The following is a 26,058-nucleotide window of genomic DNA, read 5'->3' as shown; positions in this document are numbered from 1 at the left end:
CTAGTAGAAAATTGAGAATTCTTGAAGAACAATGAAGACTTCAAATACACCAGGAAAATAAAGAGTACCTCCTACTTACTCATCCAACTGGCTCTGAAGCCCATAAGGATGATGAGGGGCTACGAAATGAAAGGAGTGATGAGAAACTAAGGCAAATTGTTCTGCAAGTCCTTCGGTACTTACTCATAGAAGGGAGTCTTTCAGGGCAGGTATGGTTTGGAAAGTATGTAAAGTCTTCGGGAAGAAAAGTTGTTGTTTGCAGAAATGTTTCACTGTGGTTCAAATCAAGAGGATAATCTGGGAGGTGGGAGGAGAGAAAAGAAGAGTGCTATTTAGGCTATTAACTTTGCAGTCTCTTTTATTCATCAACAATATCTGTCGCTAACCACAACATTTAGAGCAGGGGTAAGCAAACCTTTTCAGCAGGGGCCGGTCCACTGTCCCTCAGACCTTGTGGGAGGCTGGACTATATTTGGGGGGGGGGGGATGAACAAATTCCTATGCCCCACAAATAACCCAGAGATGCATTTTAAATAAAAGGACACATTCTACTCATGTAAAAACATGCTGATTCCTGGACCATCTGCAGGCTGGATTGAGAAGGCGATTGGGCCACATCCGGCCCCTGGGACTTAGTTTGCCTACCCATGATTTAGAGTACTTCGCTTCTTCACCATCAAGTGCTATACAACACAAATAAGCATGTTCCTAGCATTTAATTCTATATTAAGCAATAAAACTATGGAATTATTAATGGGTTACAAATCTATAAAGCAACTAAGGCACTGCTGACAGTGTTTTCCCAGAGAAGCCATACAGTTCTCTCATACATTTGAAAAATTCCAGCCACTCATTCTAAGGTTTGTCATGCTGCATCTCTCATTTTGTACAACCTCCGTGCCTTGAAAAATAAGTTTTCATTATTAGTTTGAAAAAATGTGATGCACAGAGTTAATTAATTCAACTATGTAATAACTGTTCTGGCTGTTATCCTTTGCCCAAATCTAATCTGGTCAGGTAGGCTTTGCTCCCCTAAACCAGACTCCTACAACTGCCTTGTTCCCTTCAACCACAAGAACCTACTAAGACACTTACGGACACCTAGCTCAAACAAAAATTTTGCTTTACAGGATGCTGCAGCTGAATCTTAAGCTGTGCAAATTCTATGCACAGTTATGGTATTCTTGGTTTAACAGGAATATGTCCCAAGGTTCTTCTGGGGACAATAGCACAGGTACAGCCTTGTGCCTCTCTGCCTAATCTTCTCCATCTATTTGGTCTTCCCCTCTAACTCCATCTCTGTCCAAGGGCTGTAAGTTATGCCTCCTCCCCCCCCCCCCCCGTCAATTGAACAATTCACAGAGCATTTTTTTTTAAAAAAAATGAAATGGCAAGTCACAAGTGCTTATTTGCATTTTCAGGGAATAATTCACTAGCCCCAAGCTATCAAGTGAGTCAGTAGGGCCTGCAAAGTTAAGACAGAAAAGGTATTGCAATTATAGTCTAACATTAAAAATTACCCCTCCATCATTTCAACTCATGCCATAAAGATCAGCAGTCATGAAGCTTATTGTATTGGAACATAATACAACAGAAGCTGACATGCAAATCAGCAATGACAATCCAGAGGACACCATTAGCATCTGGATGAGCCAGCTTACCATGCCTATTTGTTATGGCCATTGCCATATTTAAATAAACAAATTTCTATTAAAATCAGGCAAGTACATGTTGTATTTCTGCTTGCTTTGTTCTACTCATCATGCTTTTCATGAATGTTACTATTTTAGTATAGCACAGGGTTCCCTGCTAACACACTGAAAAATGCTAGAGAGTTCAATATACTACTACTACTAGCAGAAGCTTCATTTAATTACTGGGATCTTGCACAGAGCTGTTGCATTCAGGTTCTGCCTCCAGGTTTCCCATTGACATCTGACTGGCCATTGTGAGAACATGATACTAGACTAGACAGGGTCTTTGGCCTGATCTGGCAGCGTCCTTATGCTCTTTCCATAAATAAGATAAACCTTCACTCCACTCATATTCACTGCAATTCTACCATTCTCCTAAGTTTTAGCTTGTTTGTCTTTTATGTGGATTATTCAAATGTAGCTGGATGACAGTCCTTCCCAAAATACAACATCAATAGTGCATCCTAGGACCAAAGAACCCTTGGACCAACTGCCTGGATTGCATGCCAGGTTTCATAACTTCCTCAAGCCATCTAAAAATAGCATTAGGAAAATGAGACAACTGGCATTTACAAAGATGACTGGCTTAGTTGTGTAATCTAAAAAACTGTGACAGATGTATAAGGTTATTAAAGGTTCCTTCTTCCCATATGCATAGGGAAATCCATATCTTAGAGCTCCTCCTTCAGTTACCCTCCCAGAAAGAGAAAATCTGCAGTAGTTTCCACCTCTTGGGTGTGGTAGTTAAATGGAAATTAAAATGACATTATTATTGCCAAACAACACCGAACAAATGAGACCAAGTTGATTTTGCAACCAACTGTGATTCAAGGGTTGTGTGTCAGCCCAAAATGATGACAATTTCTATGAATGTATGCTTGATGGTTTGGGATTCAATATAACACTAACAGCAATGAGAAGACCAGTGCAGTACCTAATTCCAGCTATTTGAACAGCCTAGGACTTTGAACAAATAGACATGTAAGGTAAACAGAATTTTCTGGTTGTATATCTGCTTTGCTTTTTGCATCATCATCATTTAGTGCAGAAACAATGAGCCTACTTCTCCCCATACTTGCTCAATGTTCTGGGAATGTAGTGAAACTAGATGGCTTTTCCTAGGTTTCAGAATGAGTCAAACTAACAGGTCTCCAATAAGCTTTTGGCCTAAAGGTAAGGTAGGCTATACCTTCTTGTAGATAATGAGCACTCAAGTTGAGATACTGTTATTTAACTGACTACAGGCATCCTTCTAAGGGTCCACAAATGGAGCCCAGGTCCAGAAAAGAAACTATTGAGTTTGTTCCCACAGCTAGACTGGCTTGTTTTGTCTGTGGTACTTCAGGAGAAAGGGAGGCGCAGCATGGGAAGTACTGAGAAGCATACACAAGCATGAGGCTGGTTCATATAAAACCATGTTTGTTCTGTACTATAACTTAATATGATGTGCAAGCAAGGCTAATGTGTTGTCCACTTTAGCTCATTCAGTGTGAACTGTTCATATAGCAATGAGCAATGATCAAAAATGTTATTTGGCTATGTATTTGAGACAGAAGAGTGTCAACTGTGTCATCAGCAGGCAAAAACACTGTGCAGTGGGCTACTGGTAAGACTACTAAGTGACTTGGGTAACCATCCAGAAGATGGCATAAACTGCAGAATCACTTCTGGGTTTTTTTCATAGAAACACAGGAAGCTGCCTTATACTAGGCCAGGCTATTGGTCCATCTTGCTCAGTATTGTCTACATTGACTGGCAGCAGCTCTCCAGGGTTTCAGGTAGGTAATCTTTGCCAGCCCTGCCTGGTGATGCCGGGGATTGAACCTGGGACATTCTGTGTACCCTAGGCGAAACATTTGAAAAAAAACCTCTGACAGATCTAATGTATTAAATAGATGCCCAGCTGAGAAGAGAGCTATAATGCGCAGCTGAACTCCTGGCACCATATGTGAGTTCATTAAACATAGGGTATAGGCATTTTATTCAGGTCATAGTAGAAACGGTGTTAGTTAAGTGAAGTGTGTTATATATTAGTAACAGCCCTGTGATTGAATCAGAGTAAAGCTTGTAAGGTTAAAATTCAAGTCAGGAACACAGATGATTACTATCCGAGATATTCAAATAGAAAACAAGATACTTCAGTATCCTTACAAATGCCACTATCATACACTGGTTCCACTGGAAATCTCAATGCAACAGCTTTCAGTCTACGGTGTCTAAAAGCTGTTCAATGCTTCTTGGGATTCGGTCAGACAAAGGGAAGTTCCCCACTCCTACCTGAGATGGTCTTTTTTACCTAAGGAGAAAGGTTTAGTAAACATACCTGAGTCATTCCCACTGCTGTTCCTCTTGGCATAGGCACTGCGGACCACCTGTTCATAAACCTGAGCTCCTATTGTTCTCATGTTTTCACGAATCATGATGCCTTGGGCTTGCATCATGAAGAGGTAGGTGTTCACTGCAAGAAAAATGAAGGTTAAATTAGTCACAGCCCTTTTACAGAAAGAAGACAAGTTCTAAAATCTTTTAAAAATTATTTCTTTGCCACTGGTCACTACAGAATGTGTCTTATGTATATTGCTTCTCAATTGCTGTGTATTTTAGATTTGTGATATATAGAGATTTTTGTTTTGTTTTTGCTTAAACTCGCATGCACTGGAACAGGTTTGTGTGCTTTGAGGTGAAGAAATTTAATAAAATTAGTGAAAGCAGGAAGAGACCACAAGGGCCAACCTGCAATGCCAATACTCTGCAGGAAGGTCCATCTCTTCTCACTCTTTAGAAAATGGGCAAAACTAGCTAGACATGCCTCCCTGGGCAGGAAGTTTTTTAGGGTGGGGGTGCGACTACCAAGAAGGACCATGAAGTGAGAAATAAGGTAGCACACATATGCTACATAGGGCACCAAAGACATCAATTAGGTATGCTTTACAATCATGCTATGTAGTGAACTGTGAAGACTAGATGCGCATTTTGCCACAGGCTATGCAGGCAGGGAGATAAGTAGTACTGGAATTTTTTCAGATGTGTTCAAGCACAGAGTTTGTTAACTCCAGGCCATTGCCTTTATTTTGACAGAAGTGGAAAATAAATTCCATCCAGGCAGAATGTGCAATGTCAATGCAAGTTGACAAAAAACACCAAGTTTTTATTCAGTGAAGGGCTCTCCTATTTGGAAACAAAGGCCCCTTGCAAGTTTAAACTACAGAGGAGAATGTATGAATAAATTGTTCTAATTATTGCATATTGGAAAAGTCCAGTGGGGTGAAAGCCCTGATCAATACTTATTTTCACACTGAGGTTATTTAATGCAACACACACAAAGTGAACCATGTATTTCAGATACTAATGTATGAAAACTGTATGAAAACGCCCTTGATTTTTACTTGATGCAGTACTAAAAAGTTGGCCTGCAAATAAAAAGAAACACAATGTTGGCCTTAAACACATACATCAGAGAGTACCACACAAAGGGCTAGACTCTAGATCGTTAGTCAGCAAGAAAAGACTGCATCAAGTTAGATCTGAGGAAGCTCACAGATAATAAATTCATTTGATTGTGCCACGGCTCATAAGAGGAAAGCAGGGAGTCACTTTCTCAGGAAGATTCTTGTCAACCATCCTGTGCAAGAGGCCTACAGTTTTCCAAACTACAGTAAGCCCACAACTTACACACATTTAATTTGTGCTCGTTCAAGCTTTACATACTTGGCAAAAAAATTAAAAGGGGGCCATCCAGGAAAAAAATACTTTGGCAATCTCACCTGCCATTTGAACCCAATGTGTTTTGACTATACACACTTTTGGCTTTAGATGCAATCCCCACATAACACCCACATAGGTTGCAGGCTTGTGGTTGGTAAAAAAAATTCTATGCTGAGCTTTCATACTAGGTCATATGGGAAAGGAGTGGTACTCACATGAATGCTCTTCCATAAAAAAATAAATATATCCATATGTTCAAAAAACCTAGATGTTAAAGGAAAGAGTTCTAACATAGCCTTCTCCCAGACAAGTTAATTTTATATGGACGGAGTGGGCGTGGGCTTTGGAGGAAGATTCAATAATGTGAGAGCAGTCTGACATGGTACAGCCCAGATAAAATATTCGGATACAATCTTCTGCAACATGCTTTTTTGAGAAGGCAGATCCAAAACATTCCTCATGCACCCTCTACTCCAGTATCTCAGCAGCAGCAGGGAGGGAGGGAGGGAGGGCATCTAATCTACATATAATTGTGCTAGGCAGTGGATGATGTACAGATAAATACACCAAAACAGCTGTCATACAAAAACACCTAACAAATTACTAGAAATTTCAACCAGTAGTAATGCCAAGCTATTATCCAAACAGTGTTGCCTGAAAACTTCCTTTAAGTTGAAGATAATGAATCTAAATTACTGGGTGGGCTCCTGGAGGCATTCAGGGCTTGTTCACAAAATATTCTTAATAACTATATTTGAATATTCTGTTTAATCAGACATTATCCTTCATCAGACATTTTGAAAGAATATTTGAGTTTGCTTTTAATGGCCAACTCACAGATATCTGTCTTGCTTTTAATGCATTTTTACAATGCCACTGGTAGCCATGGTGGAAATTTAGTAAAATTGCATTTCTTATTAAAATCTTTTAGACCTTGCAGGGTAGTTTTTATAGTCATGTAAACCAAGGGGGAAGAAGGACTCCTCTAACACATGAATATGGCAACTATAAATAAATTGAATCAACAATTAGCATTATGGTATAAAGTACACAAAGAGTGGTAGTGGCATCCTGGCAACAAGGAATGGAGAAGCACAAATATTCAAGTATTTAGAAACAAACTCAGTCCCATTAAAATGCTGCTTAGCAGGGGTGAAAGTACAGCATTTCCACTTAAGCAGAATACAGACACGAGTTATTTTTATTTTTTCAAGGAATAAACTTTACCAAGCTTCTTTCACAACAGCATTTCCACTTAATTATATTAATCAAAATGATTCCATGCTGTGTTATTTATAGCCTTACCTTGGCTAAAAATTACAGTATAGATGCTCTAAGTAAATAAAGGGTTTTCACTCACAGCTGCCACATTAGATTGGTTGAGTTAAAGAAAGCTGGACTTCATAAAGTTCAGTTCAATTTGATCAGCTACTTCTATAAAGCAGCTTTCTATGAGATGAGATCCATGGTAAACATTCATCTGCTTTAGAGGGCCTAAAGGTCACCTGAGCTCTCTAGCCCTACCCACATCCTTCTGAAAATTTGCAGGTTATTTTCCTAGAGGCACTTATATGATATATTTCATTTTCATAATAAAATTGTTCACCACTAAACCAGAGAGGGGGAAAGAAGTCACTTAAGAGTTTTGCAGCTTAGGAAATACCACAGAGAATTCCCTCTACTGCATCAACCCTACTCCTCAACTTCTGAGAGACGTAGAGGACTTCCTCTGATGCTCCTAACACCCAAGAGAGTCTGTCAGGAAGGATGTACTGTACAGGTGTAATGATGTATAGGTAAAGGTAAAGGGACCCCTGACCATTAGGTCCAGTCGCGGACGACTTTGGGGTTGCGGCGCTCATCTCGCTTTATGGGCCGAGGGAGCAGGCATACAGCTTCCGGGTCATGTGGCCAGCATGACTAAGCTGCTTCTGTCAAACCAGAGGAGTGCACAAAAATGCCATTTACTTTTCCGTCTGAGCGGTACCTATTTATCTACTTTGATGTGCTTTCAAACTGGTTGGCAGGAGCTGAGACCAAGCAACGGGAGCTCACCCTGTTGCAGGGATTCAAACCACCGACCTTCTGATGGGCAAGCCCTAGGCTCCGTGGTTTAACCCACAGCACCACCAGCGTCCCATCTAATGATGTATAAGCAAGAGCCAAAAAGAGCAATTCCATTTAGGTATCTATAAAATATTTGTACTCTCTCAAAAGCTCAGACAAGTTTGTTTGTTTGTTTGTTTGTTTGTTTGTTTGTTTGTTTGTTTAAAGCACCTATACATTAAGGGGTATGGACTTCTGCTCCTAAAAGGCTCAACAAAAACTTTTCTATTACAGACTTTTTTTTCAAATAATCATAGCTTAAATATCAGGACAAGGGTCCAAACCTGAAGCAGCACACAAATCTTGGTACCTCTCAGGAGTCAGGACAAGAGACAATTACATATAACTCTCATATTTGTTTAAGCTGATGGGTGCAGCAAATGCATACAAGGAAGGGAAGCAAAACCCAATATGTATATATTTAGTTCCAAAAATAATCTGCATATCCACATTATCATAGCAAATAGGATGTGCAAAATATTTTTTTCTGGTCTGGGTTGTTTTGCCCACTGCACATTTATGCATCAGAATGTAATGGTTTGCAACAGCTACCTCCAAAAAGCACTCAGCAGAATAATTTCCACATATGTCATACAGTTTGAAAATACTCTAGTTGATAAATGAGATTATCTACAGATTACAAATTATTATTATGCAGATTAATGGGTTTATCTAGCCTGGTGGATTTTTGAAAAGGGTAAATATGAGATCCAATCCAATTTTAGTGTGGTGGCAAATTTTGACATCTGAGCCCCTGAAGACCTAAAAGCAGAAGATTAGCCTGCTGAGTGGCAGTAGATTGCCAGCTGCTAACAAACAAAAATCTTTACAACTCCATACACAAATAGTTGCTGACAAAAATGCAAAACATTAAACACTTGCGCACAGTATTTAGAAATGGTTCTGATGGCACCCACATTTCTTCATAGTCAGTCATCAGATGGCAGTTTGTCTCAAGTTCTGATAAACTCTCAGCAACTATGAAGCACAATCCAATTAGGTTTTGCACACAAAATATTTAGAAACTGGTGGTTACGTCAGTCACTTGCAATAATGTATCACTGTAGTCCTGTCTGCCACAGGAAGAAGACATTGTTGCTCTGTTGGTAGATAATGTGTTTTCCTATGCAGGAAGCCCCTGGTTTATTCTCTGCTTTCTCCGGTTAAAACGAATCTCAGAAGGGAGGGCAAAATCAAAAACCACAATGAGATACTGCCCAAAACAGACAGTACTGTGCTAGATGGACCTTTGATATAATTGTGCATAAAGCAGATGCATACGTGCATGTCACTTGTCCCATTTTCAGACCCTAGGATCAACCAGACTCTCAGACTGGCAACTGCAAGGCTTGATGGGCAGTGCAGTTGTTGCTGTTTCAGCAGCCCCAGCACTCATGCCAACTGGGGCAGAAGTTGGGAGGAATAACCATTTGCTGCACCAGCTCTTACTGATGCAAGGGAGAGGCTTGTATCAGGCTTGTTGTCATCATGTGACAGCAGCAGGGTCAGTGCAGGATCCAGTAGATCCTGGGCTAACTTTGCCCCACAAATACCCTATTTAGGTGGTTTCCACTGCCTGCCACAGCTATGCATGCTGCTGGTAGCAGTTCCTGCCTGCCATTTAGGAAGGCACATTGATGTGTAAGTGGAGCTGGGCAGATGGACTGCAGCAACTAGAGGTGGTAGACTGCTCTGCCCCATGCCACAACAAATCCCACTCCTCACAGAGGAAACTTCAATTGCAGAAGTGAAAGCTCCTACACCATTCCACGTCCCACTGTACTGCTGTTTATTATGGTTGTTGATTGTAAATTAACTTCCTATAGAAATCTAACTCTTGTAAGTCACCCTGAATGCTGCAAATGCAGTAGAAAGTATTTGGAACAAATAAAATTGGCTTGCTTTCTCAGTACACTTATTCTGAGGTCCACTTATGACATGAAATTCAGACTTGAAGCCATAACAATGTCACATTATTCCAACTTGTGATGGATATAAACAACAAATTTCAACTTTCTAGATGTTGCCAAATTAACTTCATAACATGCCTGGCAGTGGGGAGCGCGTCTCAAAGCATCTCTATATACACAGATTAGACACCATATATGAAAAAAACTGTAGTGCAAAATACACTGCAAAATGTAGAAATTATAGTGTTATAGGTAAATGTTTCATTCTCATTTGGAACATAGGAAGCTACCATTTACAGATTCAAACCAATGACCCATCAAGCTCAATTTTGTCCAGAATGCTGATTGTCAGCGGCTCTCCAGGGTTTTAGCCAGTGGTCTTTCCAAGCCCTATGTGGAGATATTGGTGGCTGAACCTGGGAGCTTGTGCATGAAAAGCATGTGCTGTATCACTGAGCTATGCTCCTTCCCTGTACATTGTATGAACTCTGAAGTACTCAGAACTTTCTAACTTTGCATGGTGCATGAACAGGCTTGATTCTGCTTGCTGTGTGGCTGAGCAACTACAGAATGGGTTTAATGGCACATAGCCAATAGAAAGACAAGATATTTTCTTCTGTTTTTAGAATTGGACCAAATGATATCATCTGAAGTCAAATTATGTAATTTGAAATTCAGTTTGTATTTTGCTATTCAGCAGAGATAGCCATGCCTAGTGAGGTGAGGTGAGAATATTCTCTGCTAGAAAATTTTCTGGAGAATATTCTCCACAAACTGTAAATTCTAATGTAAGAACCAGTTTTACAATGCACATTTAAAAAATCTAGTAAATAATAACTCAAGCTGTGATATTGCCAGCGTAAGTAATGAATAATGTTTTTTTGATCCAGTTACATTACTGGGCATTGTATCATTCACAATCGGCAGTTCTGAAATGTGAGCTACAGAAAACTTTTTTTTAGTTTTTAGTTTTTAAAATGCTATTCGTTTAATTTGATGAACATTTGAATTCATATGTATTTCAACTATATGTAATAGGCTTTTTTTCTATTTTGGTGTGACCTTATTCTTAGCAATTCTATACCCTTGGCCATATGGTGATATAAAACACACACACACACACACACACACACACACACACACAGAGAGAGAGAGAGAGAGGGGGGAGCTTTAATGCTTTATACACTTAAAGTACCTAGGCCTATATAATTATGTGTAACAGCATGTGAGGTGGCCTTGATTTAAACAGTTGACCTTTCTGTATTTTTATTTAGTGCCAGTAACTGTTTTTTGCAGTGCCATTCAATGGTACAAGGTGCCATTTACCAGAGATTGACATACTCAAATATATTAATATTTTTATTAAAGTTATATCATTTTCAATGCATTAAAATGAATATTCTATTTTAAATGAAAATTCTCTAATATTCTCATTAATCGAGAATATTCTCCAAAATATTATTCTTGAGAATTTAACATCACTAGCCATGTCACACTGCATCATATTACTTCAGCTGAGATACTTGGATATTCCTCCACTGAGAAGTTACAGTACACATATAACAAAGCTTATATAAAGGTTCGGTAGACCTGTCCCTTATAATGGAGACGGTACAGTTAATACAGACTGCAGAAACTGATGTAATGGGCCTGAAGAGAATTTTGTTCAGTAGCTTCTAGGCATCTTCATAAGAGCTTGAAGTTGGAGTAATTAGCACTTAATTAGAAATCTCACTCAATAACATATTGCCTGATTTTTGCTTCCTTGAATCTTAAAAGCGCCATTTCAGATGGCATTTTAGCAATTCTTTGAATAAATGGGTTAATACAAAATCTAAGAAATGTCAAGGGCCAAACAATAAGGCAAGTCATTTGACTATGTCCGTAGGTAACTGTGTAAGTCACTGAATACTGCAGACATTTTAAGGACCTTTAGATCTGGTAACCAGCTTTTGACCATTCTGACTGCTTCCATTCCATGCCTGAAAGTAAACTTCCCTCATTAGCAGCCTTGGAGACAAGCACACCAAAAGCTCTGCGAAGGAAGTGGGAAGGTTCACTGAGTTAATATAAAGCATAAGACCTTATCTTGTTTGTAAGGTTGTGCAAGCTCTGAGAGAGAACCGCCTGACACTGCATGGGTACAAGGGCACATACTTGGCACATACCTCTCTGCCAAAGTCACAGGAAAAGAGCCTCGTCACACTACAAGTAAGATTAAACCACCTGATGCTGATCCAAGGAAAGACGTGGTGTTTCAGAAAGATTCCTAAGATACTTTAGTGAAAATTTAAAAATCTACATTTGTAGTGAGGAGGAGATCTCATTGATTAAATACAAACAGAAAGGACTCATAATAAGGATGCTTCACTGACAAAATCAGTTTGAGCACCAATGACAAGGGGGGCACAAAAGTTTGGCTTCTGGTACAATTGTGTCCTAAAGCACCTAGAATTGAGGCTGGAGATTTTCACCCAGCAGAGAGTTAATATCACTAGTATCCGGGGAGGGGGGGGGGGCATGTCTCAGGAATCAAAAGAGGATTTGCTGTAAACAGAATGCAATTGCAACATACATATATATTCCTGAAAATCCTTGAAATGACTCAACAATGTTTCTATTTCTAAATCTGCTACCAAGGATTGCACATGTTATCCTTTTCATTTCTCTCATCCTATCCAAAATACAAATTAATAAAACAGGCGGTGATCAGTGGTAGGAGGGTAGCAGGAATGGACACAGCACAAGTAAAATGTTCTACTCATAATAATCACCAAGCACAGAGTGCCTGTAAATTCTAGAAATTTCTGTGTCTTGGAAATCCCACTTTTCTCTTAAAAGGAACACATGCGGCCAAAACCTTGGAAGTTCATTGACAAGGATCAGACATGCACTACAACATCTTGGATATCATTTCTATACACAAAACTTTATTTTGAATAAATCTTTGGTCTGCAAATATTTGGGAGCTAGCTGTTAAAGTAGAGGCCCTTAATGTTGCTGACTGGAAGATTCCCAACATATTAACACTGGAACACAAATACTAGAGAAACGTTGTATACTTATTTGGTCTTCCCTAGTCACTCACTCACTCACTTATTTGTTTTGGGGTACTTTTACTCCTTTTGTATAACCAAATTTCTCAAGGCATCTTGCAGTATATTTAAGACGCAGAAAAATAAATTCCAAACTTGCCAGGAGCCCCTTCCTAAAAGCACATTACCCAAGAAATAGTTCACAGCTTAAATGACATTTAAAAAGGAAATGTAACCACAAGTTACAGTCTATTAACTGCTGCTCTCAGACAAGTATCACATAAATCTAAACATAGCACCCAATTCTACTGTTCTGAATATTCATCCCACATCTGGTCAAGAAGATGACATCCACATAATGATTGTCTTTTTAATAAGTATTTGCTTTCTTGCAAGGTTTTTAAACACAAAGTCATTAAAAATATTTAAGTAAATAGGTGCAAGGAAACAAAATATATATATATAGTACAAGCTATCTCAAGAATTCATGTTAGCAGTAGTGATTTACCTTTATTTTTTAAAAAAACTTACTGAAATCAAAACAGAACAAATTCTTCATATGTAGTACACATAGCCTCCAAAAAAATTCTAGTATGTTCATGGTTGCAAGTCCTCGCTCAGGGCTTGGAAGAATGAACTCAGGATCTTAATCTGGATTAAGATTCTCAAAACTGCTATTTCCATCTGCCTCTGAACACTAGTCACATTGGAAAATGAGATTTGCTTTATTACTGAACCAGAACCTGCTGTACTGCTTATATAAGAAAATGAGCTCAGACATTAGTGACAAATTTACTGTTGTTGTGTTCAGTCTAGGAAGGTGAATTTAGTATTTTACTCTGCATTATTTAAATCCCTTCCCTACCTAAAGTCAGTTTTTGCTGCATGAAGTATACACTTTAATTTGTCTAGCTGTTAGTGAGCCTTTATTTCATTTTCTTTGCTTGGGGCTGCTTTAATTGCTTTCAACTCTCTTGTTTTCTCAAGGGATTGCCATTTACATACAGCCACCTCCTTAGTGGCCAGGTGTGCCTGTGTCAGGTTTCAAACCAATTACAATTCTAGTACCTCTAGGTGTATTTAAACGAAGCAACTCCACAATCCTTGAACAGGGTTAGAATACAGCTTTCACCAAGCCACACAACTAAAGTTCAAATACCTGAAGGCTATGAACCTATCTGCAGCCTTTGCCTAACTAACATAACAATCCTATGTACAGGAAACCACTGAAACTTATACCAGTTTCAGTTAAGCCAGTGCAATAATAAGTGTGCACTCTTGTTCCAGAAGCACATATACACACAAATAGCAGGTTAGACTTTACTTACAACATATTGGCCAGAAAAGGTAGCCACTACTAAGCAAAGCAGACCATTGATTTCACTCAGTGCTTTGTCCCTTTATTTGAAAACTGACCCACTGAGATTATTTTTAAATCCCAAAGCCATCTCCTTCCTTCCTACCTCCTTTATTAAAACATAGTCGTGCCATCACATGGCAACTATCTGAAAGCTATTTTTGAATGGTAAGGAAGGTTGATTCATTTCAAGTAAAGCTGTGAGCTTATCCTTTGATTAAATTCAGAGCTTAATCCACCTAAATCTTGTTAGATCGCAACTAAGTCCCTTGACTTATACGCTTATAGGTGTATAACTACACCAGCTCGTATTTTGCTGGTATGAAAAAAAAAATCACATAATTTTTGTGTCTAAAACCAAAGCTGAGAAAGCTATCTGTATATTGGCACAAAGGAGAAAGTGCTGAGCAGACAAACTATTATCGCGAACAAAAATTCTAATAAAGGCTGAAATAGGATAAAATATTCAACTTAAGTGCAACAGGGTAAGCTAATATTGATTAGAGCATCTGACTGTGGTTTCTTTTAGAGACCTGCAACTGTAAATTGGATGTATAAAATACAACCAAAAAGATGCAATGTTTTTACTAAAACAAGCAATGATTGCACAGATATTTAAGAAAAAGGTATACAGCACAGACTTAGTATTGGCAGAGTTCCCAAAACTATGTGCCAACTACTTGGAACACAATCCTTCAGCTCCTCCATGATATGACATGATATGACAGAAACTATTACAGATAACAATGGCTCTCAAAGTGAACCATTCACAGCGGGGATCAGGTGTTAAACAGGGTTGTGTTATTGCCCCAACTCTATTTATTATTTTCATTGCCATAATCCTACACATTGTCAAAGGGAAGCTACCCACCGGGGTAGAAATCATATATCGAACAGATGAAAAGCTCTTTTAACTTGAATAGGCTGAAAGCAAAGCGTAAGGTTACCGTAACTTCCATCATAGAGCTTCAATATGCTGATGACAATGTAGTGTGTGCACACTCAGAGGATGACCTCCAAACCATCCTAAATATCTCCGCAGAAGCTTACAAAAAGCTTGGCCTATCACTCAACATCCAAAAAACCAAAGTGCTGCACCAACAAGCACAAAAAACCCCCTCTGCAGCGCCACAAATCCAATTCAATGGTGTAACATTGGAAAGTGTCAATCACTTCTCCTACCTGGGCAGTTACCTTTCCTCAAGGGCCAACATTGATGGCAAAATCCAACATCACCTGAACTTGGTGAGTGCAGCTTTCTCCCGATTGAAGTGCAGTGTGTTTGAGGACTAGGATATTTGCAGGGAAACCGAAATGCTTGATTACAAAGCTATTGTACTACCAGCCTTACTGTATGCTTGTGAAACATGAGAACATAGAAACCCCATCTCCAACTCCTCGAAAGATTCCATCAACAGTGTCTCTGAAAAAATGCACATATCACCTGGGAAGATAGGTGAACTAATGTCAGTGTACTGGAAGAAGAAAAGATCACAAATGTCCAAGCAATGATTCTTCATCATAAAGTTCGTTGGACTGGTCATGTTTTTCAGATGCCTGATTATCATCTTCCAAAGCAACTACTCTATTCCAAACTTAAACATGGAAAGCATAATGCTGGTGGACAACAAAAGAGGTTTAAAGACTCTCTCAAGGCAAATCTTAAAAAATGTAGTATAAACAATTGGGAAACACTGGCCTGTGAGAGCTCCAATTAGAGCCTTTACCAAAGGTGTCATGGACTTTGAAAACACTCAAACTCAGAACGAAAGGGAGAAATGAGCTAAAAGGAAGGCACGTTTGACAAACTCTCACCATGATCAACTCTTGCCCAGAAACATGTCCCTGTGAAAGATGTGTGGTTCCATAATTGGCCTCCAGTGTCACTTACAGACTCACTGTTAAGACTGTGTTCATGGAAGACAATCTTGCTCAGCTAGGAGTGATCACCAAAGAAGAAGACAACACAACGTAAGGGAACATGATCAAATTAATTTATTTTGAACATACACATTTTATTCTAAAGTGCCTTGGGAGGTTTATAAATATATTAGATAAAGGGTGGCATATAAATATATTAGATAAATTAAATAAACTTTGCAAAATGCTTAAGTTTTATGTTGGTCATATTGTCCCAGACATATTGCAGGAGCTAACAATCTCATTTCACTTTGGTAGCATACAAAATTTATTCTTGCCATAAGGAGAGGACAGGATCTTCTGACATTACTCTAAACTTGAGACCTAGCAAAATTGAGCAGGGTGAGTCTTAGCTAGGAGAGGGATGGGAACTTGTCACCTATCCATCCAGTAAGCTTCAGGTTTGAGAAAGGAGCAAGAAGTCTCTCAGCTTTCCAAGTGCCACTGAGGCTTAAAGCAACATCCAGGAGAGCTCTTCCCATACTTCAATGCTTCTGAACTTAGCCGGGCATTGTGAAGAGTCCTCATGATTTCCAAGGAACACAAGGGTGGGAACCACCCTCAATTCTGGCTCTTGCCAAATAAAAAGTGTACTTGCCAGGCACAAACTAGCAAACACATAGGTGCACAACACTTGCAAGTGTTGGTGAGAAAAGGCTCTAATGACACTTTTCCTAACTAGATAGCCTTGTCTTTTGAACAGGATGGTCATATGGAACTTCCTCTTGCAAATCAACAGAGTATATTAGCACTTCTACAGCAGTTGACAATTCACTCACTCAAGAATGAACTTTTCATTCAGCAGCACCAGGATGAAAACTAGTAGAAAGTGATTTTATCAATGCTGATAAGAGCAGGAACTATCTACCTATTCTCTTCTGGTACAGTGGTACCTTGGTTTTCAAGCATCTCAGAAGCCGAATAGTCTTCTGGAACAAATTATGTTCAAGAACTGAGATACCACTGTACATTCACATATGAGACAAGCAAAGACAACAACATAACATGGGCTTAAGTAGATCTCTATAACTTGCATTCTTATGATTTGGAGAGCTTATTGTCACTGCTCACTGCCCTCAGTTAAAGTTTTTTCCTTTGCTATATAGACCAGTTTTTCCCCTCTTTGAGTAGCCATTATGCCAAAAATTGGGTTTTTTTTAACCATGTATGACAGCTGTTTTGTAAGCCAAGTAATCTTTACTACCAGTACGGAATTCATGCAAGCATATAACACTTAAACCTAGTCAACAACTACTGGCACACTAAAAGAAATATAATTAGTCAATCATGTTGGTTTAGTAAAACTGACAGGAAATACATTCCTTCCAGTAGCACCTTAAAGACCAACTGAGTTAGTTCTAGGTATGAGCTTTCGTGTGCATGCACACTTCTTCAGATGAAGAAGTGTGCATGCACACGAAAGCTCATACCTAGAACTAACTCAGTTGGTCTTTAAGGTGCTACTGGAAGGAATTTTTTTATTTTGTTTTGACCATGGCAGACCAACACGGCTACCTATCTGTAACAGGAAATACATTGTTTGATATGCTATTTGATATATATGTGCAGTTTCTGCCAGAACTCATCAGATAAGGCTAAAGAACAAATAATAGACAGGATATTAATGCATTGGTTATATATTATTGCAGATAAAACAGATTTTTAAAAAATGGTATAAAATGAAGAATACTTTAAAATGGAGGTGGGGAACCTCTTTAGCTCCATGAGCCAGATCCTTGGCAGGATCAGCCTTGTGGATCAAATCTGACATGTGGGCAGAGCAACACACACCTCACAATCCTTTATGCAAAGTTTTCAGACACCAGGCAGCCAGCTGGCAGTCGGACACTTGAGAACTTGCAATGCCTTCAAAGCCCCTTCACTGTTTGTAAGCAGTTTAAAGATGGCCTCAGCACTCTTGTGTGAGCCTCCAGAGCATCAAGCAGGGGCTGTCTGAAATCCTTAAAAATTTTAATCACTTAGTCATTTTCAACTGCAAAGTGATATCTCTTATCACCTTGAATGAACCAGACACAGAGGAAAAAGAATGTAGTTGATGGCATATGCAGTTATGCTTCAAATATTTCTTAAGAAAGCAGCAATCTGCAGATAAACTCATTCCCCTCTTCAGGCATATACTAGATGGATATCTTAAACTAAGATCATCCACTTTAGATGTACAATACATTCTTCAGTTACAAACTGGTGAAACAATCCCATTCTTGTTTGGCTTTTCAAACCAGGACATCTTTAGCAAAGACTTTCCTGCAGAGCAGATGTGCATAACAGATGACAGCACAACAGCACTGCAGGAGGATTTCATTGCTTTCTGCTGCTCTGGAGGCTGCTGCTGTAACAATCTTCTCTGACTCAGCAGCTGAAGGGGATGCTGGGAAGGCAGCGACATAAAAAAGCCGTACATTATTAATGTGGACTCTGGCAGTGGGCCATGAGTCAGAAAAACACTGAGAAACACAGGGCTGTGGACAGAGAGGCAGCAAGGCCTTTGCCTAGTTAAGCATTTCACACCATTCTGTTTACATTTCCCATTTGGATTCTGGCTGCACTTCACATTTCTGTCTCAATAACTGGCCAAAGGTGTGGGGGACATAGTGGAAAAACTTCAGGGGAAAAGAGCACTCAGAACCCTTAAATGGGGCTTCTCCCTTCTCTGTGTGCTTCAGAGGGTCTTTTCACTTCTCTTAGTGCACACCATCTTTACTATGGCTGTGGGACATGAAACCCAATTCCTAAAGCATCCAACAGAGCTTCTTTATCTGAGTAACAGTGAAAACGCATTCTTTCCCACATTCAATATATTGCTGGTTAGGGACTTCTTGTTTATGCTATTTATGCTTAAACTCAAATGTAGCTGGGACACTGATATTGTGTTTCCCGGTATACTACTCTATCTAAAGAATTGCCTTCAGCTCTGGATTTCTCACTACCCTCCCAGTCTTACTTGACAAGCCATTACATTTCTGGCAAAAGGAATGTGTTAACACACACTGAAGTCAGCTTAGAGTTGGTATTTAGTACTTGCATGTTTAGGCCCTGATGGGGCAGTAGGTGTGTAGACAGCTTCCCAGATCAAAAACTACGGTATACTTCTAACTTGTTCCTGTCAGGGAAATGTTCTAAAGGTGGTTTCATTGTAGCCTAACTTAGTATTGATTGTTTTTACATCATGAAATCTCCATGGTTCCTGGAATTGGGTTTACAGACATACTTCAAGTAATCTATTATTAGACCCTGCAAACTATTGTGAGTATAACCAAGTTACATATTAGGAGAAGGGGTCTGAAACTGTAACAGTAAGTGGCTTGCCTAAGGCCATAATTAATTTATGGTGACGGTGAAACTTGAACTAGTGATCTTTCCTCTCTTGTTGTAGTGCTATGACTTCCTTGCCCTAAAGATCTTAGTGATTAGCTATTGACATGTACTTAGACTACATTTTATATACTGTTTCAAAGGAAGACTCAGTGCTGATAATCAGCTTCAACGAGGAATGAACAATCAACAGCGTGCAAGCCACTGCATGTGCAACAAGGAGCCAAGGACAGGTGTACTATGATACAGGGCAATTTAACACTGCAAACACCACCTTTGGAATGTATTTATGATGCATTTCTAGAACCATCAGCAGCTTTGTAAATGGCGATGTGGCCCAAAGTCTACAATTGTGTTCCTTACAAGCATGAAACCTTGGCAAAAGGCATTTAAACAGTTTTAAGACCTCTTACATTTGACATCAAGTTTTCATAACACACACGTTAAGTGACTCCGCTTGTCTACAACTTGTTTAGAGAGAGAAAATAAATCAACTAAGTAAATCCTCATGAATTCAGCCCTAGCTTTTTCCACTGAATTTTTCATTGAGAGGCTGTACATCAGTTAAGAAAATTCTTCCAGTTTTGGTCCCTTCTGATGTCAGTGACAACTGGCCAAATCTTCCCCTCTATACATGGTGCCAAGAATTCTGGAATCTAAAAATAGCTGTCTAGTGTATACTGAAAGGTGCAACTGGAAACCCTCCAAAGCTAAATTACACATATTTTCAAGATGCTGCTGAAGACTCTACACATTTTGGTTTTGGCTCAGTAATCAGCCATTATTTGTGGTCACCACTACCCTTCCCTGAATCCACAGAGCATTCTCTGACCATGTCCCAAACTCTGACATCGCTTTCCTTTTCCCTGCCCTTTTTCTGCCATCTAGTTAAGAAATTAAAAAAACAGATATGTTATCAATTTGCGTGGTTAGATTTTTTTAAAGTTAGACCTAATACTTTAGCTGACTTCTATCTACAGATGTTCAGTTGTACTACATGTTCATGGAACATAATCTTTCTCGGCTATAAGTGATCACCAAAAAAGGCAGTAAATTTTTTCATGCTATATTATTATTTTGTTTTAAGTATGTAAAAAGGCAGACTATAAATGTTCTATAATAAAAAAATTAAGTTGTTAGTATCTTGCATTGTGCTGGACTTTTGGGAACCTCATATTGTTTCTGCCCAGTATGCCAATGTTCAGCACAATGATACTCCTACTAACCTTTCTCCAAGTACTCTCCCTTTGGGATAGGTTTTGCTTGCACTGTTTTTGACTTTTCTAAAGCACAGAGTGACAATAACTCAAACAGGAGGATCCGGGGTGCAGCTAGGCATCCTGGCTAAGGCAACCCTGGTGAATTCATATTGTACATTTTGCTATCTACCTTTTGAGTGAGTGGGGTGAATAAAGCTTGCCTATACCAAGTTAGAAAGTTATGTTTCCATATGGAAATGACAGGTAGATAAGGAATAAGAGGCCATGGAAAGTGGACGAGAGTTTTGCCAAGAGCTAGCCCACTGACTACTGCAGCCCCCATTCATACTTTCAACTAGCAAAAGGTAAGGGTAAGGTAAATAACAGCTGGTTGATTAAGTCCAGTCAAGTGTGACTATGGGGTGCAGTGCTTATCTCACTTCAGGCCAAGAGCTGATGTTCGTCCACAGACAGCTTTCCAGGTCATGTGGCCAGCAAATAACATATTTTTAACAAACCATCAGCCTGTTCACTATGTGGGCTGTAAGCTTTTAAACTAGACTTTAAATAAACCCACAAAATTAAAAACATGCAAAACATGTTTAGTAGCCTAACAGGCTGTATTTCAATGTTGGCTGAAGTATAAAGGAATCTCATTCCTCCACAGCCAGCATGTAAACACAGGCTACTTGCCTCTCAAGAAGGCTAGTAAAAAAGCCTTATCTCAAGCAGATACCTCCTCTGCCAATCCACTGCAAACCTGCTTGGTTAATATGATGGCCATAGAGAAATGGGTTTTCATTCCTCTGCAGCTAAGCTAGCATAGCTAGCACATAACTGACAAGAGGAGGGATAGAGAGATTTGACCCTCTTTGCTTAGTCGCCTGCAATGAATTCCACATACTTGTATGCATGGAATTCCTGGTTGCCTATGGCTACCAGGCAAGCTGTTAAACATGGCTGTCTTAAACAAAACATCAAGTCTCATGGGATTCTATTCAAGGTATACTCCATATCTTATTCCCTGCTCGGCAGGATACTGAAGCTTCATTTCATGAGTGAAAGGCAGGTAGGATTTTTTTATATGGACAACTCAAAACACAATAGTCAAGCCTGGGTTTCCTCTACTTACAAGAGGATATGTTATTTTGCTCTCTGCTATAACTACAGTATCTAAACACTCCAGAGCTCTCTCCTGTTGGGAGTCTGCTGTATAGGGTGTTTTCCCACCCGAGGGAAGCCTTTAATTGCTCCTGGGACTGTGCCAGTAAAAAAAGGATCTTGAGTACATTTCTCCAGAGACACCTCTGATGGGAAGATAAATCTAGAGAGAGATGTATAGTATAGCTTTTTCTCAAAAGCAACACCAGTTCCAGGAGGGAGCAATAATAATTGAAAATGATGATTTATCTGATGCACCATTTTATCTGAGATTCAGAACCACCATTTAAAAAAAATAGTGGCACTAAACATATTTGAAGAACTTAAAATTTGCTTCCCAAACAGAGTGTTGTGGCACAAAACAAGGCAGAATGTCACTTTCCTGACACAAACCCAATTAACACAGTATTGCAAATAAAGACTTCAGTTTCTTTTCAATATTAATAATCCCCAAGGTAAACCCACTGAAACTAATGCTGATTTAGTCCTCTTAATTTAAATGAGTCAACTCTAAGTAGAACTTAGTTGGATAAAATCCTAAATTTTCCAGCTTATGAAGGTTCTCAGTAGTCCACCTGCCCACATACCTATCTTGATAACTTGTGGCCTAAAGTAAAGAATAACTGCTTTAGTAAAGCTTCCCTGCTTAGTTGCCTAGAACCAATTAAGCAAGTGACCATTTACAAGCATGAAATGAGCTCAATGAAGTTTCATAACTCTATTTTTATGAATTGATGGAAATTTTTTATAATAGAATGGAAAGTGTTACATCACATAGACACCATGCATGCCTTCTTATTCCCTATATTTTTACCTTTGGTTTCCACAACGTCAAAACTTGCATACATTATGTATGTGTTGTTTGGATAAGCAATTAGCCCTTTATGCAACTCTGAGATTAGTTGGTCTCTTGTGTACAAGGAAACAACATCATATGCAACTAAACAAACCTAGCAGGAAACCAGTATTCAGATCCCATTGTAGAAAATGGCTGAAGTAAGAGTTACCAATGCCTTGACATGATTTCCTTTTGCTACTTATGGCTGTACAACAGAGGAACATGTGGAAGAGATGGCCTTTTATGCCACAGCAGCATATTAAGTGGCCAGAAACTCACATCCGGAACTTATGTGTGATTTAATGCTATGACAAAAATGAATTAAGTTCAAGAAAAATTTAAGATGTACCGTACATACTAAGAGATTATGAAAAGCTGTGCTAAAAAGAAAGCTTTCAGAGTTAAATAGCAAGTGGACTTCCTATATGGATTCCGGGATTCAGTGACCTTGGGAAAGAAAGCAGGAAAATGCTGATGGCATCAACTCTGGCAGCATTGTCTATATGAAAAGGAGGAGCAGGAAGTCTGTGTAGAATGAACTGGATGGCCTTATGAACTCATAAGGTGAAAAAAAAATGTGATTAAAGATTTTAAAAATGAACTCAGGGAGATAACAAAACATTTTTGCCATCAACAGGAAGCTGATCTGTCAGAAGAGAATGTAAAGGAAACAGGCATCTTTGAGTTACGAACATCAATGTGATACAGCTATAGGTGATCAATGCGGTTCTAGGACAAAGTCTTTCAGGACACAAACAATCAGATTGATGTAGAAGGCACTACTCTTGAGTACTGTGTTCCATTTGAAGAATAATTCTAGACTGAGAAGTCTAGTGTTTTGCCTACATAAACCTTTGCTAACCAGGTTAGAAGTATTATCAAAAGTTGCTTTTTTTTCTTTTCAGGATTGTCAAAGACTTTTGGGAATGCCAAAGAAACACATATAGGTTAGCAACATCATGCTTTATCACTTTACCCAACTTGACGCATCCCCTGACAACCACTGAACAACTTCCAAATAAAAATCGATTAAAAAACCCAAATTCCTTCTTTCTGAAAAAGGCAACAAGCAAACAGCAGTGTTTGGACTGCTGGAGAAACTCCTTTCTCTTGATATAGTATTTCCACAGGTTACAAAAAATAATTTTATCAACTTGTTTATCTTTAATATACTGCCTTATTATATTGAAGACTAAACTACATGTTTGCAGGAGACATTGTTTTGTTTTTACTTTAAAGGGAACCAGAGGGGAAGTCAGAATTTAATCACATCACTGGGAGAGGGGACATCTAAGACTTCCCACCATATCATTTCCCCCTAGTCTAAACCCTTTCCCTCAAAACTGATGTTAGCTTAGCCAGAGGTAGGGAAAAGCACACCATCCTCTGATGCCAATGTCTGGTCAAATTCAGAGCACTTCACGGATGTTTCAAAAACACAGTTTAGCAATAAAATCACATATATCCCGTGTAACATTTAGTTTGGCTTCAAGTTAGATTTCCAATTCTCTGTTGAAGCTGATAATCAATTTAATGCATGCTCTTTATATCAGGGTGGCCAACTTTTCATACCAAGTCAACTGCAAGAGTACTTTGACACAGAACCTGCAGGCTGGCCACTGCCTTGTCACATGAGGCAAGAGGGAGTGAACAAAATAAGTGGAAATTGCAGAGTTTTGAGAATGTAAAAGACAAAGTGCGAGATTGGCTTCACTATTATCAAATAATGGAGGTTTACAAGCTGGATAGGAAAATTGATTTCCAGGTGGAAAAGTCGAAATTGGAAACAGAACTGTTAGAATCCAAAACTAAGAATTTGTCAAAAATGTATAACTTGCTGCTGAAATGGAACACACAGGATGAAACGGTTAAATCAGCTATGATTAAGTGGGCACAAGATATTGGACATAACATTATGTTTGCTGACTGGGAAAGGTTGTGGACCACCGGCATTAAAATTTACGGCATGTAACGCCTTGAGAGAGAATATTATGAAAATGATTTACAGGTGGTACATGACCCCAGTCAAGCTTGCAAAAATTTACCACTTATCAGATAATAAATGTTGGAAATGTAAAGAAAATGAAGGTACATTCTTTCACCTCTGGTGGACGTGCCCAAGGATTAAGGCTTTCTGGGAAATGATATATAATGAAATGAAAAAGGTATTTAAATATACCTTTCTGAAGAAACCAGAGGCCTTTCTCCTGGGTATGGTTAGCCATGTGGTGTTAAAGAAAGACAGAACTTTTTTTATGTATGCTACAACAGCAGCAAGGATACTTATTGCAAAGTATTGGAAGACACCAGATCTACCCACTTTGGAAGAATGGCAGATGAAGATGACAGACTACATGGGACTGGCAGAGATGACCGGCAGAATCCGAGACCAGGAGAAAGAGACAGTGGAAGAGGATTGGAAGAAATTTAAAGACTATCTTAATAAATACTATAAAATTAATGAAGGTTAGAATTGACATGGGTTTAAAAATTATGTGGTTTTCAGGAGTGTTGATTATGGAAAAAGAACAAAATTATTAAAAATTATGGGAAATAAGGGAATGGATTTGCTGATTAGATAACGAAATTAGAATACAGAAGGGGGAGGTATGAGGAGGTCGGGGAAATTAGCTTTAAGAAAATAAGGATTGAAATTATACCTGTTTCTTTTTGTTTTTTGTTTGTGTATGTTTTTATTGTTAAACTTTAATAAATATCATTTAAAAAAAAAAAGAGGGAGTGAACAAGACCAACATCTGATGCCTCCTCCCCATCCTCATGCTACTTTCTGAATACAGGGTCAGCGGGCTTCGGAAAGGAGGCATGAAGCTTTGGCACGGTCCTAGAACCCTCCCATCTCCTCCCCAAAGCTAGGGGGAAATGGTAACTAGGCTTTGGGAAGGAAGTCAGAGGACTCTGGGACCCTATCAGAGCACTCACACCTCCTTCCCAAAGCCCAATGCCTTGCTTACCCAGCTTTGGGAGGGTGGTGCAAGGATTGAGGGGGCATCAAATGGTGTTGAGTCACACCAAAAAAGGTACTGAAGGTTGCATGTGGTCCTTGGGCCATACAGTGGACCATCCTGCTTTACATGTTGAATTACCTCCCAAGGAGAAAGGTACCTCAAATTTCCCATTTCAACCTCAGTCTCACAGTGTCGGATTCATATAATCTGTCTCTATTGCTTTAACTGATGGATCCAAGGTGGTCTTTAAACATTATTAATGCCATAAACAGTGTTTGAAATCCCCTGGGCACCCGCTGCAGAACAAACATACAAACTTCCAGTTTGGGGGGGGGGGGAGGGTGACCCACACAAGTTGTGTGGTTTTGCAAAGAATGAAAACCATAAAACATTAACTGTAACTGGCCTAATGAATGCAATATATTCTTAATGTAATATATTGTTTGGGTGTGAGGGACTAGACTTTCTTCATGTTTAATACAAATTTCTGAACACCTTTACTACCACTGCTCCAACATGTTTGACCACATTCATGGAGGACAATCTTACTCGGCTATAAGAAGATATGAAGCACATTCAATATTATCATCAAAATGGCCACCATTCAGCAGCAAGGAAGAAAATCACTGTTAACAAGCAAACTGGCAGTGACAGGTTGAAAGAGCACCAAGGATGTATAAAATTGATCCATTATATCAGGTTATGTCAAAACTGAAGGTTCGACGTGATAGCTCAATCTCATATTTTCCAAAGAATATTTACAAGCCTTGCATTTTCAAGAGATGTTTTCACCACTGTCTCATTTAAATCTGATCAGAACAGACTGAACTGACA

At 39.1% G+C, this 26,058-nt stretch overlaps 1 protein-coding gene across 2 annotated transcripts in view; it reads right to left on the bottom strand.

Annotated features, from left to right (window-relative positions):
- The window catches only part of B4GALT5 (beta-1,4-galactosyltransferase 5), a 52,456-nt gene that overhangs the window by 12,023 nt on the left and 14,375 nt on the right, over window positions 1–26,058 (bottom strand). For both annotated transcript variants that reach the window (XM_081867990.1, XM_081867989.1), the window contains exons 2-3: window positions 4,018–4,152; window positions 184–297 (exon numbers count right to left, since the gene is read on the bottom strand). In XM_081867990.1, coding sequence (XP_081724116.1) covers window positions 184–297; window positions 4,018–4,152 — 249 coding nt within the window. The remainder of the gene's footprint in view (window positions 1–183; window positions 298–4,017; window positions 4,153–26,058) is intronic.

This window comes from Podarcis erhardii (assembly GCF_964252035.2).
Source record: "Podarcis erhardii genome assembly, chromosome: 6".
Classification (NCBI taxonomy): Eukaryota; Metazoa; Chordata; class Lepidosauria; order Squamata; family Lacertidae; genus Podarcis; species Podarcis erhardii.
Note: the sequence above shows the minus strand (reverse complement) of the source record. Positions and strands in the feature narration are given on the sequence as shown.